This window comes from Eumetopias jubatus, unplaced genomic scaffold, assembly GCF_037043125.1.
Source record: "Eumetopias jubatus isolate StellerSeaLion01/CBP00866 unplaced genomic scaffold, mEumJub1_p1.0 scaffold_15, whole genome shotgun sequence".
Classification (NCBI taxonomy): Eukaryota; Metazoa; Chordata; class Mammalia; order Carnivora; family Otariidae; genus Eumetopias; species Eumetopias jubatus.
This window is the reverse complement of record NW_028274821.1, coordinates 91,068,104-91,087,682: the sequence shown is the minus strand read 5'-3', so window position 1 is coordinate 91,087,682 and position 19,579 is coordinate 91,068,104. Positions and strand designations below refer to the sequence as shown.

Here is a 19,579-nt window from a genome sequence, read left to right as displayed (position 1 = left end):
GCTCTGGAACACGTGGGACTTGCTTATTTTCCACCTGCGAAGTGAGGGTGGTGATGGTGGTAGAGGGAGGTTAACTGGTGATTCCCCTGGCCCCCTCCTGGCTGGAACCTCCAGGACTCTGCCCTGGGTCATGAAGGGCAGGCAGAGCGACCCCAGCTGTGCTGGGGGCACCCCCAGTCAGGGTCGACGCAGGCGAGCACAAGTGTTTGCTCCGATGCAACTGGACACCCGAGAAGGTGGCATCAGACCGGAATCTGACCTGGGGCTTGAAGGGGGCACGAATAATTAATGAGGAGGGAGGGACTCCGGCAGGGACGGACCAGGAACGTCCGCGGCCTCTGACTTAGACCTGCCAGAGGGTGGCGCTGTAGGACAAGGAGCTGAGGGACTCTCGGCGGAGAGCCGCTCAGGCCTGGGCCCGGGGCACCCGGAAGCTGGGATCCCCAGCGCGTCTGCCCCAGCCCCACAGCAGGTCTCACGGCAGGCAGCCCCCCCTGCTGGGGCCCGACGTGCTTGCGCCAGCCAGAGAGCCACCCCGCAGCTTTTTCTGTCCCGCTCTGGACTTTCCCCTTGGTCCAGGTCCTTGGAAAAGCAGACCGGAGGGGCCACCTCCCTCGTTGTCTCAGCGGAGGTTGCCCCACCCTTTGCTGGAGAGAGCATAACTTCGGGTCCCTCAGGAAATTCTGCGTCCTGCTGTGCCCCCTTCCCCTTCCTATAGGGGACTTCAGAGCAAAAAAGTGGGTTAAATTCAAAATATCTTTACCTTCCTGAGGTACCTGGATGTAAAGGCTTTTGTTCCTTTATTATTATTTTTTAAAGATTTTGTTTATTTGAGAGAGAGAGAGAGAGCATGAACCGGGGTGAGGGGCAGAGGGAGAGGGAGAAGCAGGCTTCCTGCTGAGCAGAGAACTCGCTGAGCAGAGAACCCGATGCGGGACTTGATCCCACGATCCCACGATCCCACGATCCCAGGATCCCAGGATCATAACCTGAGCTGAAGGCAGACGCTTAGCTGGCTGAGCCACGCAGGCGCCCCAGCATTTGTTGCTTTAACCCTCATCCCTCAATTCTTCACAGTATTCTGGTTGCCCCTTTTCAGTGCGCTTTATTAATAAGAAGACAATAATTCACATCAGTCTCTTGCTTCAAAGTGCCAGCCCCTGTGCTATTTATGTTGTACACATTCTCGACTGTAATCATGATCTAATTTAGCTTGAGATGTCCTATACCGTGCCAGGGTCCTGTCTCACAGGTGAGGCACAGAGACGTTAAGACACTTACTTGCTCGAGGGCACACAGAAATTACTTGATGAGGCTGGGCTTCATGCTCTTGACCACATGGAATGGCCGCCAGCTCAGTGGCCAGGCCCCTTGGGCTCTCCTGTGCTCCCACACCAGGCGCCCTGCTCCCTGCCGATCAGAAGGCTTCAGGATGGCTTTGGCCAAAATCAGTGAGGTTGCTTGTTTCCCTCTGGCTCGTGTGGTGGAAGCGGGATCTCCAGCCCTTGGAGGAGGTTGGGGTCTGTCAAGGCCCTGGCTGGGCTAGGTTCCTGAGGGGTGTTAGTGTGTGTGGTATTTGTCTGGCATTGGAAGGCACGCGTGTGTGGGGGTGGGGGTGGGAGGGCTGATCAAGAAATCCAACCAGACCTGTAACCACCGGACTTGGGTGTGTCTCCTGGCCCAGCACTTTGCCCGTAGGGAGCGGGGGGGGGGGGGGGGGGTTGGGGGCGTGAGCCGTAGCAGGTGTTGGAGCAGCGGGGTCCTTCCACAGTTACCACCGGTACTTAACATATGTTGGGCCCTTGGGATCTTGGGATCTTAGGTCCCTAATCCCATGTAACATCCCTGCTAGAGAAGAGACAGGCAGTAAACCAGGCATCGTTTTGTTGCGAGTAGAACAAGTCGATGTGAGTTCTACTGGTTGTCGATTTCAGGGACCGCCTTTTGAGTAGGGGACTTGATCTTTGAGCTAAGATCTGAATGACAAGGGGTGGGCAGGTGACAGTTGGGGACCCAGGTGTTCCAGGCAGAGGGAAAAGCAAGCAGGAAGCCTAAGGCAGGAGTGAGGGCCATGGCTGTGGGCATAGCACCCAGAGGTGGGAGATGAAGCCAGAAGGACGGCCTTCGGCTGCCTCCCCTAGGACGCTGTGGGCTGGGTGAGGAGTGTGGAGTTTCCTTCAAGAGCAGCAGAAGCTGCTGGAATGCTAAGGGGCTGCTCAGTGGAGAGCATGGTTGGGAGGGTACCAGGGAGAGGGCAGGCTCTCCAGAGACATGGCGGCGCTCAGAAAGGAGGGGACGGGTAGGGGTCTTTTGGAAGCGATGTTGACAGGCTTGTCTGTGGATTCAAGGCGAGAGAGGAGGGAAATAGTAATGAAGGTCTTTGCTTCAGCAGCAGGGTTGATGGTGGGTGTCACATATGAGATGGGGGAAACTGAGGGAGAAACAAGTTTGGGGGGAATAATCAAGTGTTGTGTCTTGGCCAGGTTGGTTAGAGAGGAATGCCAGACACTGGAGTGGGGACGTGAGGCGGGCAGTGGAGGAGTGAGCCCGAAGTGAGTCTGAAGTCCCGGGGAGGGCTCTGGGTCGGACTCTTGGGTCTTGGACTCTTCAGACCAGAAGTGAGATGTAGAAACTGGAGGATGTGCCTGACTTCATGCAGGCACCACTGGGCTCGGGTATGTTGGAGAAGGTAATCTACCTCGAAGGGTGCCCATGCCAGAACGCCATCTGACGAGTGTGACGGGGGTTCTCACACCGGTGGTAGGTTTAAATAAAGGTACAGCAGGAGGAGGACAAATAGCAATTTTAATTTAAAATAGACCAGTATATAATTTGTGGGGAGAAGGTAAGAACGCAAAGAATTATTGAGGTAAGAAGCGCCCAGTAGCTTGGCTGAAAAGTTCCGCAGCCTGTGTCTCATCCGCCCACCCACTCACCCTCCTAGAAGGCTCTTTCCTTTTGGCGGGGTTGGCCTTCCCAAGGTCCGTCTGGGTGGAGAAGCCCATCTTGGCCTGCCTGATTGACAGGCCCCTGGCGTGGAGGAGGTGGGGGCAGGCCCTGAGCCCCGAGCACGGGCTCTCGCCATTCATTGTCAGGGGTCCCCGAGAGAGAGTGTATTGGCCTGGCGAGGCATCAGGCATCCCCAAAGCACAGTTAAACTCATGTTTGGAATATAAAATGAGGGCTTTCTGTAGGAAATACACAGGTTGTTCTTCACACTCAATGGGCAGAGCCTTGGAATCGACCCTTTGCCTGGAGTCTAACAGCTGCCTGGTGATTTGGATTCATCTTCCCAGGTGAGGGCTGGAGAACCGAGGGTGGGTGGGCTCCTGCAGGAAGGGGAGTCCCTAGCTAGAGGGTCAGTGGGGCTAAGGTAAGTAAGTATTGGCTAACCGAAAAGGGGGGAGGGACTCTTACCAAAAAAAAAAAAAAATCCATCGAAGACCTGAATCTGAGGTCCTTGCCAAAGCAGAACCCGCATAAAAGTGGGGGAGCGTCTAACGTGAGCTGGGGCAAGAAAAGCGAGTCCTCTGAGGATTTTCTACTGTGCCAAGAAGGCTTCAGGGGTGGGTGTAGTTGCCCATTCGCAGGGTCCCCTGGCGCACCGCATGCTCCTCCTGGTGGGCTCGGAATGCTCTCTGGCGATCAGCCTCGGTGGGGAAGGTATCGAGATGGGGATGCACCTATGGAAGGGGGAGAGCAGGTCAGTGGGCATGCGGTTCCTGGTTCCTTCCCCATGTTCCCCTTCTCTCCTGGACCGCCCCCCACTTCCATCTCTGAGCAGTAACACAAATCACCGTAAGAGGGAGGGAAGCGAAGAGTGAGTGCGGGGAGCGTCCTAGCACCGAGGGGTGACAACAAGCTGTGGGCGTGGGCGGAAGGCAGCGAGGGCAAGGCTGCTCGGGCTCCAGATGCCACCCTTTCAGAGGAAACTTGAGACAATGAGTGTCTCTTCGGTTAAAATGTGAGGCAATCAGTATTTCAGTCTGCCCTTCCTTCTCAAGACATGGTGGTGGGCGAAAACCCCTCCTGTCTCGTGGGTCTGTTCTGTCACCTCCAAGAGCAAGAAAATCTCCCTAAAATGGCATTTCTCCTATACCATAACCTATGGGAGGCCCAGGGTGGAAAGGTTTTGTACTTGCTTGTTCGTTAGTTCATTCGTCTGTTCTTTCGTTCCTTCGTTCATTCATTCATTCATTCGTTCGTTCATTCGTACATTCATACGTTCATTCACTCATGCATTCATGCAACGCATATTTATTGAGTAAAACTCTGTGCCAGGCACTGGGGATACGGCAGGAAACAAGAGGGATTTTCTGTCCGCTCAGGGAGCTTTCAATCTAGAGGACTGAAAGCAGACATCAACAATAATTACGCAGCTGTTTCACTAGAACTGATAGAGTGGGGGGTGTGCGGTGAGCACCAATAGCATAAGCTCAGCCCTCACGGGAGTCGGGGGTGGCCCTCTGGGGAGGCCCTCTGGGGAGGAGACGTGAGGGGGAGGCTGAAAGGGTGAGCAGGGCCTTCCCAGGCTAAGGGGGGCAGCATGCATGCCAGAGCTCAGTTCATGAGGGGACGAGGTGGCCGCGGCGGTGGCGGGGGGCAGGGGTTCCCTCTGGGTTGGCAGGAGCAGCTGAGGGCTCTGCTATGTCTTCAGGATGACAAAGCAGAACCCATTGTTGTCCAGAGTCCAGGCCAGGGCCACCCTCTGGGTGGGGGTAGCCAAGCCCCAGTGTTGCAGGCAGCGTTTTGGTGTTGAAAGAGGGGAAAGGAAGCATGGGAGGAAGCCACGATAGTAAAAGGCAGTAGAAGACAAGGAGGAACTCGTAAAGAGTCTCTGTGCTTCGGGGGGGGGGGGGGCATACTCTGGCCCCATCTGGGAACACAGAGGCCTGGGACCTCCCCACTCCCAGGGAAAATCATGACCCTTCACAATAGCTGGTGGCCCAACTGGTTTCCTGATGGTAGAGAGAACTGGGTAATGTCTCCACTGAGACCAGGTGCAGAACTGATGTGACCTCCTGGCCCCCCGAAGCCTGCATCTGTGGGACACTGCGGGCCCCCCCCCCAATGCAAGGTCTGGGCCACCACTTAGGGTCCGCCAGACCCTTATTGTGGGCTGTCTGGCCTCAGGTCCTGGGAGCATGTGCTCACCATCAGGATACTGAGCGCCCAATGGAACCCAAGCTGACTGTGGTCATCATTTTACAGATGAGGAAAATGAGGCCCAGAGCAAAGTCCGTCCAAGGTTGGTTACACAGGGGATCCATGTCAGAAAAACTCTGTTTTAGCCCCCACCCCTGGGCACTAAATTGTGGATTCTTTCTAGAAAATTCTGCTGCAGCCACAGCTCACACTATGTCTGGGTGACCCCCCCCCAACCACCACAACTCGCTCATGAGGTGGAAGGGGCTGGGGGTTGCAGAAGCTTATTAGGAACTCATAAAAGTCAGATGGTGGTGGGTTGATTTAGGTGTTTCTGCAGGACATAAACCACATTCTTCAGTTTGGGCAGGTAGACCCCTGGAGACTCTGCAGAAAGCCATGGACTCTGTCCTCTGGGGGGAAAAAATACCCCAAGTCCTAACATACAAAATGGTGTGGGTCGCCACTTAAGATTTGTGGACCGTTTGCAAGGTCCCCGTGGGCTGTCTGTGTGTAGCATTACTTCCAGGATCCATAGCAGCCCTGGGCTCAGGTTTTTAATTTCTTGGATGTACCTCAGAATCATCCGGGGTTCTTGCAGCCCAGGCAGGGCCGGAGCCCAATCCCAAAGCTCCTGAGTCCTCTTAGGGCAGGACCCTTGCCATAGTCACCTAATGCCTACCTGGACGCAGGGCTCAACACCTGTGTTGAACTCCTTTTGGTCAATCAAACCATAATTTTGTTCTCAGCTGCGTCTCCAGTTTCAGAAGAGTTCCCAAGTAGCCGCACAGAAGTTATTGGGAAGAGAGAAGACCCTACACTTTGTGCAGGAATAAAATAGCCAACAAACAAAAGGCTTCCAAGGTGCACCCTTGTGTCCCTTCTGGCAAGGGATGGCTTGGTTTTTACACTGTGATATGATTTTCCTGACACCCATGCTTCCCAGAAGGCAGCTAGAGATGCTCAGGAGGGCTGGCACTTTGGATCCCCAGAGACCTCGTGGGCACCCTGGCTGATTCCGGTGCCCAGCCAGCTGGGACTCCTACGTGTCCTGGGTCTCCTGTAGCATTCAGAATGGCAAGGTTCCCTGGTGGCCGGGCTCCTACCAGGGAAGCATAGCTCTGCAGCCCACATCTCTTCTATTTCCACGCATCCCCCCCTGGCCCTTGTGGGCTGATCACCCAAAAGATATGGTGATCCCTAAAAGATATGTCCACATCCTAACCACTGGAACCTGTGGATGTGACCTTATTTGTACAAAGGGTCTTTTCAGATGTAATTAATTCAAGGGTCTCAAGATGAGAACATCCTGAATTATTCAAGAAGGCTCTGATTCCAATGACAAGGATGCTTGAGACAGAAGACATGGGCACAGAGGAGAGGGCCACGTGAAGCCATAGTGATGTGGCCACAGTTCAGGAACGCCGGGAACCACCCAGAAGAGGCAAGGAAACATTCTTCCCTAGGTCCTCTGGTGGGAGTGCAGCCCTGCTGAAATCTTGATTTTGGATTTCTGGCCTCCAGAACTTCCAGAGAATAAATTTCTATTGTTTAAACCACCAAGTTTGTGATAATTTATTATGGTAGCCTCAGGAAATGAAAAGAACCTCCAAGCCATTCCCTGGGCAATTCAGTATGCAGGAATGGCACATGGTGCTGATGGCATTCAGTGGGTGGTGTTGATTTGGTGTTGATGGTGGGTAGTGTTGATGGTGGGTAGTATTGATGGTGGTGTTGATGGTGGGTAGTATTGATGGTGGTGTTGATGGTGGGTGGTGTTGATGGTGGGTGGTATTGGTGGCAGGTGGTGTTGATGATGGGTGGTGTTGATGGTGGGTGGTATTGATTTGGTGTTGATGGTGGGTGGTGTTGGTGGGTGTTAGGTGGTATTGATTTGGTGTTGGTGGCAGGAGGCTCAGCACTCACTCTTATCTCCTGAGGAGGTGGCAGAGGATCCAGCCCTAAGGAGCTGCTCAGCTTAGAGGAAATCAGGTGACAATCAGCACACAGACAAAAGAACCCTGGAAGAAATTTTCTTTTTTGCAGTACCCTTTTACTTAGAAACTTCAGTGGGAAAGAAATATTTGTTCATCCATTCATCTAAAAAATGCACACTAAGCACCTACTGTACGCCAGGGATGACTTGTACCTTTTGTACTTCAGCATTCAGTTCCATTTTCCCTTTGGTTTTCTAAACGGGCATTCTGAGCATAGGAGGCTCACCCCAGTGACTGACCGCACACATTGTCACCCACTATATTCTCAGCTGCGCTGGGGGACAGTGGGAGAGGCAGAAGGCATGCTGCATGTAGTCTCTGATGTCGATGAAATTCCATTCCAGCTGGAACCTTATGGGGTGAAGTCATCTAAGACAGGGGAGCTCAAGCATACCCAGCCCTGGAGCCCTGTAAAGCAGAGCGTACACCTATCCTGTTCAGGACCCCCAGTGCCTGGCATGGGGCCATGTTTAAACAAATCTGGCTTGGTGTGTGTGTCCTAGGTGAAAACCAATGGAGATTTGTGTGACTGGGTCTGATGGGCTCTCCTAAAGCCTAACTCAAGCAAAACCTCGCCCCCGATGTGGGATGGGTCTTTAGAAAGAGAAGGGAAACTGGATCCCTTGAAATCCCCAAATTCTCCAGCAGAAGCCCAGGAGTCCATGGAGAAGGGAGGTTCGGCTCTCAGAATGCCCAGAAGCAGGGTGCCCCTCTGCAGAATCTGTCCTATTCTGCATCGCTGGACCCTTCAGCAATGCCAGGCACAGTGCACGGATTTCACACAAGCCCCAGAACATCCAGACATTGTCTCCATTTTACAGATGGGGAAAGAGAGGCCCAGAAAGGTTAAATCACTCACCCCAGTCGCACAGACTGAACCCAGAGCTGTGGGGCTGGCCCAGGTCTTCACTGAGAGATTCCACTCTCTCTTAATAAATGCTCACGAAATGAGTCAAGTGAGTCACTGCTGGGAACGTTGTGGCTCTTATCCCACAGGCACACTCTCCCCTCCTAAAATAGCAACTCAGCCAGAGATGAGGATCCTAATTACAAGTCAGGCCTCAAGCCGTGTATGGTCACGACCCCACAGACCCCTGGAGTCGAAGGATGAAGAGCTGTGGAGCAAGGAATTCCTTCGGAGATGCTTCTAAATTAAGCCATCTGCGGTCTGCCTCCGCCTGGAGCTAAAAAACTGTAACAGCTTTGGCAGGAGACAGCTTTGCTCAATGGAGCTGAGTCGCTCTAGGGTCCATGCAGGTAAATAAGAGGTGAGCGTCCCAGCCTGCCAACAGCCCCAGGAACAGGGCAGGTGGGGGCAGCTCTACCCCCATTGGCCAAGGCCCTGGACCTGTTACAATGGGCAGCATCTAAAGAGCATTGCCCAAATAGGGACCGGGCGCCCCCACCATGCAGTACACGCAGGGACATGCCGGTGAGTAAGACAGGCGGTGGCTTGCACCTGTGGACCCTGCAAGATGGCAGGGGAGGTGGCCGCAGAAAACACTACACATGCTTAGTGGCAATTCATTAGGACTGTGGATGGGGATTTTAACTCCATCTGGGGGGCAGGAAGGCCTATCTAGAGAGGATGAGCGGGCTGGGCAGGGGACGATGACGGCAGAATGTCCTAGATGGTGGGGACCTGCCAAAGGCCTGCAGTGCCCAAGAATTTGGGCAACTGAGAGGAAAGGAAAGCGAATCGGTGTAGCTGGGAGACAAGATGAGTCAGCGGAGCTGAGCAGCCGTCAGATCTTAAAAGAGATTAGTGTTCTCACTGTCCTAGGATCCCTAATCCCCCCTCAGATGATATTTTCCAACTCTCTGCAACCGACCTGGAATAAAAGAGTCCCCGAAACCCAGTTGGAAGAGACCTTGGACACCATGGAATCCAAATCTATGGATGAAAACCTAGGCCCCCAGGTGGGAAGCCATGCCCCGTTCTGGGCTCAGCCCCGGGCAGAGTGAGCCAGCAGCCAGCCCGCCACCTTTTCCGAGTCCACCCCTGCCGCCTGTGGCCCCACTTGGCCCCGGGGGATCTAGATTCCTGGATTCCATTTCCCACTGTGGTTGAACGCACCTGTGCACTTCCGATCCACTTTCAATGGATCAGCTTTTCGTTTGATCCATATCCTTAGTTGTACCTTCGCCTCTTCATTAACTTCATGATTCCTTCTTTGAGGCCACTCCGTCTGTCCCCTCTTCCTGGCATCTCGAGTCATCTGTGAGCTAATTACCCTTCACTCCTTCTTTTTCTAATATCACCGTTTATATAACATAGCATGAGCAACTCCTTTGCCCTCTACACTTTCTTTGATCTTCTCTCAGTTTCGAGTTTTGAGGATATTTATTTTTGTTCCGTTCTCTTTTCATCTAATTTCTAATCAAATTTCTGCTTGGATTCCTTCTTTGGTCTTTTAGTGATATATAAACGTGCTTTTAAATTTCCAGGCAATTGTATTAGTTACATCTGTGACTGATTTCTAATTTAATTTCTTTGGTGCTGAAGTAATTTGCATGAGTCAAACCCTTTGTATTTGCTCAGTTTTTACTTTTTTATGCTTCCTTGAAAAGCGTGATCTATTTTCAACAGAAAATCCCTCGGAATGACAGGGCGCCATTATGGAGTTGGTGCCCACGTGATCTGGGTTGGGGGGGGTAAGATGTGCCTGTTGTCCTTTCGTTTCTGTACCAGTTATTTGCGTGTCCGTGATGTACGAGACTCTGTGCTAGGCACCAGGAGACTGGAAGAATTTAGAAAGCCTCTGCTTTCTAAATAGTGATAGTGATAAAAATAGTGATAAATATATAATCACACAATTAATTATTCAGTTATAGGTGTGCTGAGTACTAAAACAAGTGCCAGATTTGTTTGGTTTTTTTAAGATTTTATTTTTTTTTAGTAATCTTTAAACCCAGCATGGGGCTTGAACCCACAACCCCGAGATCAAGAGTCGCATGCTCCACCGACCGACTGAGCCAGCCAGGTGCCCCAGAAGTACCAGATTTGTAAGAGGTTATAAAACAGGGAATCAGACTCATACTTTGGGGCCAGAGAAGGCTTCCTAAGGGGATAACATACAGGCAGAGACTCAAAGAATAAGGCAGAGATGTGGCTGGGGGTTGGGGATAAAAGTGGTCTTTCCATCCCAACACAATCAAAAAACAGGAAGAAGAAGAAATGAACGGGCCATTCACGGAGGGGAGATCTGAAGGCCAACAAACACAGGAAACATGCTCATCCTAATGTATGTAACCAAGGAATAAAGAAAGAAAGTGCCATTTGGTGCCCATCATGCTGGCGATGGTAATGGTAACGAGCCTGACATTAGAAGTGGGAACTTTCAGATACCGCTAGCAAGGGTGGTAATTGGTACAACCACTCAAGAGGGTTTGGCATTACCTGGAAAGGCTGGGCATGTGCATACCCTCTGAACCAATGAGTCCATGTTTAGCTATAGACCCCAGAGGAACTTTCAAAAACGTCCACTAAGAGATGTGTACAAGAATCCTCGTGGTAACAGGATAATAGGTATTAGAAACGACGGCATGTCCATCAGTGGGGACTGGATAAACCAAAGGTGATAAATTCATACAGTGGAACACTCTGCATCAGTTAATATGGATACCCCGGAGAGGTCCCATCCAACACTGTGGCCACGAGCCACATGTGGCTATTTACATTTGAAGTAACTAAAATTAAGTGAAATAAAAAAAATTCAGTCTCCTTGTCATACTAAGCACATTCCAAGTGCTCAATGACTCCATGTGGCCGGTGGCTACAGAACTACGGAAAGTTCTGTGGGACAGCGCTGCTCCAGGTCTGTCTGAATCAACACGTAGAAATCTCAAAAACAATGTTGCAGGGGAAAGAAAGTTGAATTTACAGAATAGAACATAAGGATGATGCCATTTATATGAAAGATTTAAAACCTACAAAAGAGTCCCCTGTGTTGTTCAAGCGTGTGTCCGAATCTAGCTAAGTAATGCTGGAAGGAAAGAATGTGCGGGGAAGTCATGCATAGCCTTGCCTTGGGGAGGGTGGGGAGTGGGAACAGGGAGGGAAGCTGAGGGGGCGTCCGTTTTGTCTCTGAGGAATTATTGCCTTTTCCTCTTTTTAAGGTGAAAACAACAAGGCAGGGTTTTGGAGCTGCATTTTGGAGAAGTGACTTGGGCAAGGGTTGGAGACGTGCAGTGGCTCCTCCCTCCACGCCCAACTTGGAAAGAGTTACTCTGTTTTAGGAGATTTATTCGCTGGACATCTGTGTATGATTCCATTTGACTCACGAGTCTTGTGGTCAAGCGAAGGTCCACAACCGGTGGTTTGTGACTTTGGTTTGTGCTGACCTTCCCCGGGTTAGACTTCTCCTGCTTCGCTGGGCACAGTCATCTCGGGGCCGCAGAAAACGTCCAAGACTCAAGGAGGAAAGACCTGGTGGTTTTGCCTGGTGACACCAGCCTTTGGTGGGTGGACCACCTTGAGTCCGCACGCTGAAGAGTGAGCAGCATCTCGCCTTCTCTCTGTGCCTGTCTCCTTCCCGTCTTCTCCCTTCGCATGAGGCCTCTTTGTAGGTGGGACGTGGAGGCAGACACGGCATGGGGCTCTTTACAGCAGAAGGGCAGGCTTTCGGTAGTTCATGACACTGTCCCCAGATGCGCGTGGAGGGCGTGTGCGTGTGCCCGCGGCCGCCGGGAGGGGGCAGACCACCACTGGGCAGGTGTGCGGGCTGCGTGGCTTCCCCATGTGCCTGTTGAGTCCAGGCCCCCAACACGGTCCTATTAAAAGGGGCAGCTGGGCCAGCTGACCCTCCAGTCCCCTCTCATTAGCCACACAGTATTCCCTCAACTGGACACCAAGCCTTCCAGTGCCACGTCTGGGGGCCAAGAAGGCAAAAGGCAGGATTTGAGAAAAAAATAGCCAGATTAAAAAAAAAAAATCTGCCAAAGAGCTAAGAAAAAAAAAAAAAAAGGCAGTTATAGATAGTTATAGATATTTTAGTTTAGTTTGGGTTTTTTGTTTGTTTGTTAGTTTTTTAAGTGACGACCACTCAGGGGACTGGGAGAGAGGTTTTGCTTTAAAAGATTGAGGGGCTGTCTCCTCTAATGAGAGGTACTTGAAAATTATGGATCAGTCCCAGGTCAGTAATTTCTGTCAAGTTCAGGGCAGCTAGAGGTCAGAGGCCCCGGAAGAACACAAATCCGTGCAAGACATCCTTGGCAGACAGGCTGAGTCCTAAGCTCTGATGTAGAAGGTTCGTAGTTTAAGCCATTAATGAGGGGGACAGTCTCTCCTGAGACATCTGGTCCCCTATGTTGTTATTCTGTTACTGGCTCTAATTTCTCTGTGGTCCAAAAATAGATGGAACAAGGACACAGGGCCTGACCCTCCCTGCTGACACACGCTGCGTTTTCAAAGAACATCCAAGCTCAGGCTTAGAAAACAAACTTCCTGCTTCCCTGGGAAGTCTAACGTGGCACCGTGAGGAATCACCGTGTCGGGTGAGCGGGGGTGGGTGGGGGAGACGCTACCCTCCTCGGACAAGGAGGACTCAGGATGGTTAAGACACTGGCCCAAGGAGACCCAGCTACCTTATGCACAAAGCCAGACCTGGGATCCAGGTCTCGGTCCACTGACTCTTGGGCTCTTTGAGACTTACTGGGGCGGAAGGAAAGACAGTCATGCAAGCCTTTGAAAATGAGAATCAACTCGCTATTTCCAGAAGCCATACCAGTATCTCTAGATCATTTCCAAGGATGAGCTAAGGCCAGTCAGCTGTTGGGATCACAGTTGGACAATGAATCTTTTTGCTAGATGCTCATCGATAAATAACCAGGTAACACTGTGGTGGGGTGTTTGACTCAACTTTCTGAAAGCTTCTCACTTCTGCTTCAGGGAAGTGAGAGTTATAAATGGATAATCCGGGGGAGCTGAGAACACACCAGACCCTCCTTCACCATCTGAGACCATTTCATGGCAGCCAGTTATCACCCGGTTCCAGCCCCCAAAGACTGCATCCAGGCAATGAACACGCATCTGACTCAAGTGGGGTATTCTTTTTTTTTTTTAATTTTTATTTATTTGACAGAGAGAGAGATAGCGAGAGAGGGAACACAAGCAGGGGGAGAGGGAGAGGGAGAAGCAGGCTTCCCACGGAGCAGGGAGCCCGATGCGGGGCTCGATCCCAGGACCCTGGGATCATGACCTGAGCTGAAGGCAGACGCTTAACAACTGAGCCACCCAGGTGCCCCTCAAGTGGGGTATTCTTATTTTTCAAGTGGCCTGACCTTTTCTTAAAAGAGCTTTATTGAGATATAATTCACGTATCATAGGCTTACCAACTTAAAGTATATAAATCAGTGATTTCAGATATTCGTAGGCTTGTTCACTTTCATCACCCCAAAAAGAAACCCCATACCATCTGTAGTTACTCCTCATTTCCCTCCCCCGAGCTCCTGGCAACCCTTACTTTCTGTCTCTGTGGATTTGCCTGGACATTTCGTAGACATGGAATCATCCGAGGCATGGTCTTTTGTGACTGGCTTCTTTCCCTTCACATCATGTTTTCAAGGCTTATCCCCATGGTTGAATAATATTCTGTTGTATGGACCTACCACATTTTGTTTATCCACTCATCAGCTGATGGACATCAGGTTGTTTCCATTTTTGGGCTATATGAAGAATGGCTGTTGGGGCATCTGGGTGGCTCAGTCATTAAGTGTCTACCTTTGGCTCAGGTCATGATCCTGGGGTGCTGGGATCGAACCCTGAGTCGGGCTCCCTGCTCGGTGGGGGACCTGCTTCTCCCTCTGCCTCTGCTGCTCCCCCTGCTTGTGCTCTCTCTCTCTGTCAAATAAAGAAAATCTTAAAAAAAAAAAGAGCATTCATGAACAAGTTGTCATGTGGACACCTGTTTTCCTTTCTCTTGGTGAGATGCCTGGAATTGGAATCACTGAGACATAGGGGGAACTCTACGTTTAGTCTTTTGTGGGAACTGCCACGGGGTTTTCTAAAGTGGTCGCACCATTTTGTATTCTCATAGCAATGTAGGAGGGTTCCAATTTCTCCGCATCCTCACCAACACTTGTTACTGTCTGGTGTTTTGATCACTGCCGTCCTAGTTAGTGGAAGTGAAGTGGTGTCTCATTGAGGTTTGATTTGTGTTTCCCTGATGGCTCCTGATGTTGGGCATCCTTCATGGCCATTTGCATATCTTCTTTGGAGGAACATCGATTCAATCCTTTGCCCATTTAAAATTTGATTATTTGTCTTTTCATTACAGAGTTGTAAGGGTAATACTTATATTTATAGGTAAAAGTCCCATATCAGAGATATGATTTGCAAATATTTGTTCCTATTCTGTGGGTTGTCTTTCCACTTTCTTAGTACCATTTGAAGCATCAAAGTTTTTCATTTTGATGAAACCCAGCTTACCTGTTTTCCTTTAGTGGGTTATATTTTATTTCCTCTTATACACATAGCATATTAATGCGCCACAAAAAGAAGGACTTACTTAGCAATTTGTTTACACGGCCCCTCTTAGGCAGGGATGGTGAGCATCTCACATATCAGTTCAAATAGACTGATGGTGGCTGTTCTGTTATAAAATACTCTCAGGCTGAATTGAAGCTCATGTAAAAGTGTGCAGGGATCAAGTGGCAAGGTCTGCCATGGGCATGGGAAGGAGAGGGTGCCGTGTTTTTGCTCTAAGAGATGATTCTTTCGGGAAGTTGAGTCTCCTCTATTGGCGATGAATAAAGACTCAGAATCCCCAGGAGAAGACATCCATGTGCTCATCTGCCCTTAACTCTGTCTCCTTCTTCAGGTCCCCTTGGGTGATCCTCACCTGGGATGGCCGGTGTGTCCGTGAGCAAGGGGAGGACACAATGACAGAAAGGGATGGGGGGTCCAGGCCAGCACGAGGCCGGCAGAGGAAGCAGCATGCACTCCCTGGAGTCTTGTTAATACAGAGCAGACCCAGTGCGGCGGCGGGCACAGACACAGAGTGAGGACTGACCAGCGCTGCTGTTGTCACATCGGGGGTACGGGGAGGGGGAGTTATACATGCCACTTTTTTTTTTTAGTGGTTCTGCTTTTAAAAGCCATTAAATCCTTATGTAGGATGCAAAGCCGGGAGAGGAAGCTTGCAGGAGATGGCTTTAAATGAGCCAGTAAGAGAGGGGCGAGCTCCACCCAATGAAACCTAAAGTATGTGGGGCGCCTGGCTGGCTCAGTCAGTAGAACATATGGCTGTTGGTCTCGGGGTCGTGAGTTCGAGCCCCACGTTGGGTGTGGAGTTTGCTTAAATGAACTTGAAAAAAAATATAAATAAAAAAATAAAGTGTGGCCCAAAGACTGTCCCCAGCAGTAAGTCCGGCTCCCATCCTCCTTTTGCCATCACGTGCGGGCTTTGGAGTCAGCCAGTCTCAGGAGGCTCCACAGAGGCTCCATCCGGGAGGCCTGGAAGCCTTTACTCGAACTGTCCATCATCTTGGCCCTGCCTCTCGGCTTTTCTTTGAAACAGCTCAGCCCAAGAAGAATGTCACTCTGGAAGCTGTCGTGTGGGAGCCAGATGCAAGGCAGGGAGAGAAAGACCCCCTTCCTGTTCCCCATCTCCACCCCGGAGCCCCATCCAGCGCATGTGCTCACATGCACGCGCGCGCGCTCACACACACACACGCACACGCACCCCAGGATGCAAATGATAACCGCAGAGCCATCACTTGTGAAGCTTGACAGAAAATAATGAGAAACACTAAATCTTTTATAAGGTCAACACTCGCCTTAGCCGAGCAGCTGTCAAACAAGAAAAGAATTTAGCGCCGGAGCCACGAAACTTCCATCGGCTCATTAAGCCCAACAGGGCCCGGCCTGGCGTGGCAGAGGAGACTTGGGGCCTTCCGTTTTGTGTCAGTAATTTGCGGCGGAGGAGGCAAGAAGAAACACCGGCGCCAAAGGGGCCTAGGGGGTGGCTGGGGAATCGTTAGCGCGCCAGGAGCGGCCTCGGCTCCTAATTGGAAGCATTGGGCATTATCAACCGAGGATTTGCCTCCGCTCCCTGACAGCTAGTGGGCCCAAAATGATCGCCCACTTGTCAGTGTAAAAGACCATTAAAAACAAGCCATTTTGATTTAATTGGAGGCGGTGCACTGTGGGGCCAGGTGAGGAGGCTCGTCAGCCCTGCTCACCCAGGCTGACGCTTCTCTCCCCGCGTGACGGGGGGCGGGGGGGGGGGGGGCAATGTGTGCCTTCCAGACTCTTCGCCTTTCAGAAACTGTCTGAGGAAGGAGTGAATGGGAGACGGAACGAGCCTTCACAGCGGCAGTGGAGGTTGTTTTCAATGGGGTTGTTAACAAATGTCCTGACAGGCGGGGAGGGGGGGGTGCTTTTCTTTTCAGAGCCCAGATGATGGGAGTTTGCTTGGCGTTATTCTTTGGGGAGGTGACCACCAGGTGTCCAGCTGCCAATGGGAGATGGGATATTCCGTTGGGGCGCTTAGCCTTCGCTCCCCGCTCTGAAACATCAAAGGATAGGATCTGGACAGTCATGGTAGACTGATCTTCAGTGGACAGCAGGACCCCGTCTTTTATTTTAAGCTCACGTAAGAGCCAAGGAGGGAGTTGGTGAAGGAGGCGTGTGGCCGCGGCCCTTCGAGGAATCTGTGAATGGACACCCCCTGCCTCGGGCCGGCATCTCAGTCACGCTCCCCCAGCGGAGGCCGTGGTGTGGTGCCTGGCTGACAATTCTACATCATCTCCGTCAGCAGAGGCCACTTGCTATAAATATTAACGCAGGCTCACAGTGGGCTCTCCCACCAGGGTGGGGTCCCCCAAGCATGTGTAGCTTTTGAATGCGAGTGTAGACTCCCTGATGCCAGGGACTATATGTTCTGCATGTTGATGCTTGGTATCACGAACGCCATGGGTACGTGATAAATATTAATTGGCGCTTGCAGATCTCAGAGAGGTCTAAAGATTTGTATATTAATCTCACCCCTGTCCCACAAGCAGTGACCTCATTTGCTGCCTACTGCTCATCCAACAAGACAAGGCTTGCAGGAGCACAAGGTGCTGGAGGGGCATCTTTAGGAGAGCAAGGGGGAGACACACCAGCCGATCCCCTCATAAACCTCCGCTGTTCATTTTGATGAAGGATCAGGGTGGGAGGAGACACCAGACCCCCAGTGAGCATCAAATTCCAGAGCTCCAAATTTTGCTGCTGGTTTTAGACAATGGGGATTCCTTAATTACTTTCTCTGGAAATTTACCTGACAGTGCTTTCTCAGGTAGTGCAAGGTGGTTATCCGGGCGCTCGGTTCCTCGGTTGACAGAGTCTTTGATTTTGTGCTTGGTTGCAAATTAAGTCCTTTGCTGAGCCATCCGCACAGTACCCAGCAGTGCCTTATCGCTTATTCATACCGGCTGTTGAACAACTGTGCTTCTGCCAGGGAAGTGGGGAACACACTCAAATGTTTGGCGTCCATGGCCCATTGGCTTGGGGTGCTCATGGTAAGGTTTGGTGTCTTTCCCCTTTTCCCTTACTGAAACAACGAGCAGGAAGAATTTGGGGGGTAACTCATAAGAAATGGAACCTTTCTGTGGTTGACGGGGCTGACCTTGTCAAGTCAGAAATAGGAATGGAGTTAAGTGTCCTCAGCTAGACAGCAAGGACATTATGCCGTATTCCGGACACTGTTCTGGGGAAAGAGTGACAGACAGGAGACTTCAAAGGTGTTGGGGTTACTCGACTGCTAGGGGCACTCCATAGACACTAAAACAAATCTTGGCTAGATGGCTAGGTGGGTGGATGGATGGATGGATGGATAGACAAATGGATGGATGGGCAGATGGATGAACAGATGGATGGATGGGTGGTTGGATGGAGGGATGGACGGACAGATGGATGGATGGACAGATGGATGGATAGGTGGACAGACAGATGGGTAGAGATGAACAGACTGATGAATGGGTAGACAGAGGGGAAGTTGGATGAATTTACATTGATTTCTTATATTAAATGATTCAAGTGACACTGACCACAGTCTCACAAATATATAGAAAGGCAGTTCAAGCTGACAAATCTTTTTTTAAAAGGTTTTATTTATTTGTTTATTTATTTGAGAGCGAGAATGCAAGCAGGGGGAGAAGAAGAGGGGGGAGGGAGAGAGGACCTGAAGCAGATTGAGCTGAGCACAAAGCCTGATGTGGGACTCAATCTCATGACCCTGAGATCATGAGCTGAGCCGAAACCAAGAGCCAGACACCTAACTGACTGAGCCACCCAGGCACCCCAAGATGACAAATGTTCTATGACTGTGGATAAAGGTAGAGGATAAAACACCAGGTGGCAGAGGTCATGGCACCTGGGCAGTCACTGCCACATAGTGCCCCACCTCTGACACTCAGAGCTCTGTACCCAGAGGAACCATCAAGAATCTAGGCATCCATACAGAGACAGTTTTTGCAGGGCTGTCACTTAAAAGGGGGGCAGGTGATTCTGTGAAAGGAGGCAGATTGGGACAGAAAGAAAATGCAGGCTTGGAAGCTACCCCAGACCCACTAGAATGGATCCTGGGGTGGGCCCTGGAATCTGCATTTTTTAGAGAGTGAGAGAGAGAGAGAGAGAGAGAGAGTGAGCAGAGTCAGGGGAGGGGCAGACGGAGAGAGAGAATCCCAAGCAGACTCCACACTCAGCGCAGAGCCCATCGCGAGGCCCGATCTCACAACCCTGAGATCATGACCTGAGCCGAAATCAAGAGCCAGACGCTCAACCGACTGAACCCCACCAAGGTGCCCCTGGAATCTGCATTTTAAAGCTCTCCTCCAAGTTGGAGACCTGTGCATCTGTAGGAGCAGGTGCCAGAGCCCCATCCAACACAGTTTCTGTTGCTCCATGGCCATCCCCTGGCCAGGCCCACGCCAAGCGCTTCCCATGCACGACGGCACTTGCCCTCTGGTACTGTCCCCACTTTACAGGTGCGGGTGCAGAGGCCGGCACAAGGCAGGCAGGCGAACCCACAGGCTCAGCCCTCCTGCCCGTTCCGTCTCTGCCTCATGCCTTTTCCTGCAGCAGGCCTGCGATCAGTGGCCTCTTTCCTTTTTGGCCTTGGGGCCAAATTGCAATTTAAAAGGTGCTCAGGGGTTTTATCAAGGTCTAAAGGCTTTCAGGGCAGTGGGAAGTTTTGTTTATTGCAAGGGGCTTAAATCAGCCAGAGCAGGGCTGGCCACGACCCTCTGGACACCTATAAAACCCCAGTTCCTGACCGCCCTTCACTCTCCTTCACGGGTCCTGCATTTAGCCCCCAACTGGCCCCTGACCTCAGTTTCAGGTCCATAGTATTTCTCGGCTCCACCAAGGCCCACGGCCTGGGGCAGCCGGCCAGAGGGCCCAAGCCTCCCCTCTGCCAGTCGTTAGCGCTGGACCTGGGCACATGGTTTTAGGC

General features: G+C 51.4%; 1 protein-coding gene across 1 annotated transcript in view; it reads right to left on the bottom strand.

Moving 5' to 3' along the window:
• Positions 1-3,560: 3,560 nt before the first annotated feature.
• CFAP77 (cilia and flagella associated protein 77) overlaps positions 3,561-19,579 on the bottom strand; it is a 123,894-nt gene continuing 107,875 nt past the window's right edge. The window contains exon 6 of the mRNA XM_028090475.2: positions 3,561-3,683. Within this exon, the coding sequence (XP_027946276.2) occupies positions 3,561-3,683 (123 nt within the window). The remainder of the gene's footprint in view (positions 3,684-19,579) is intronic.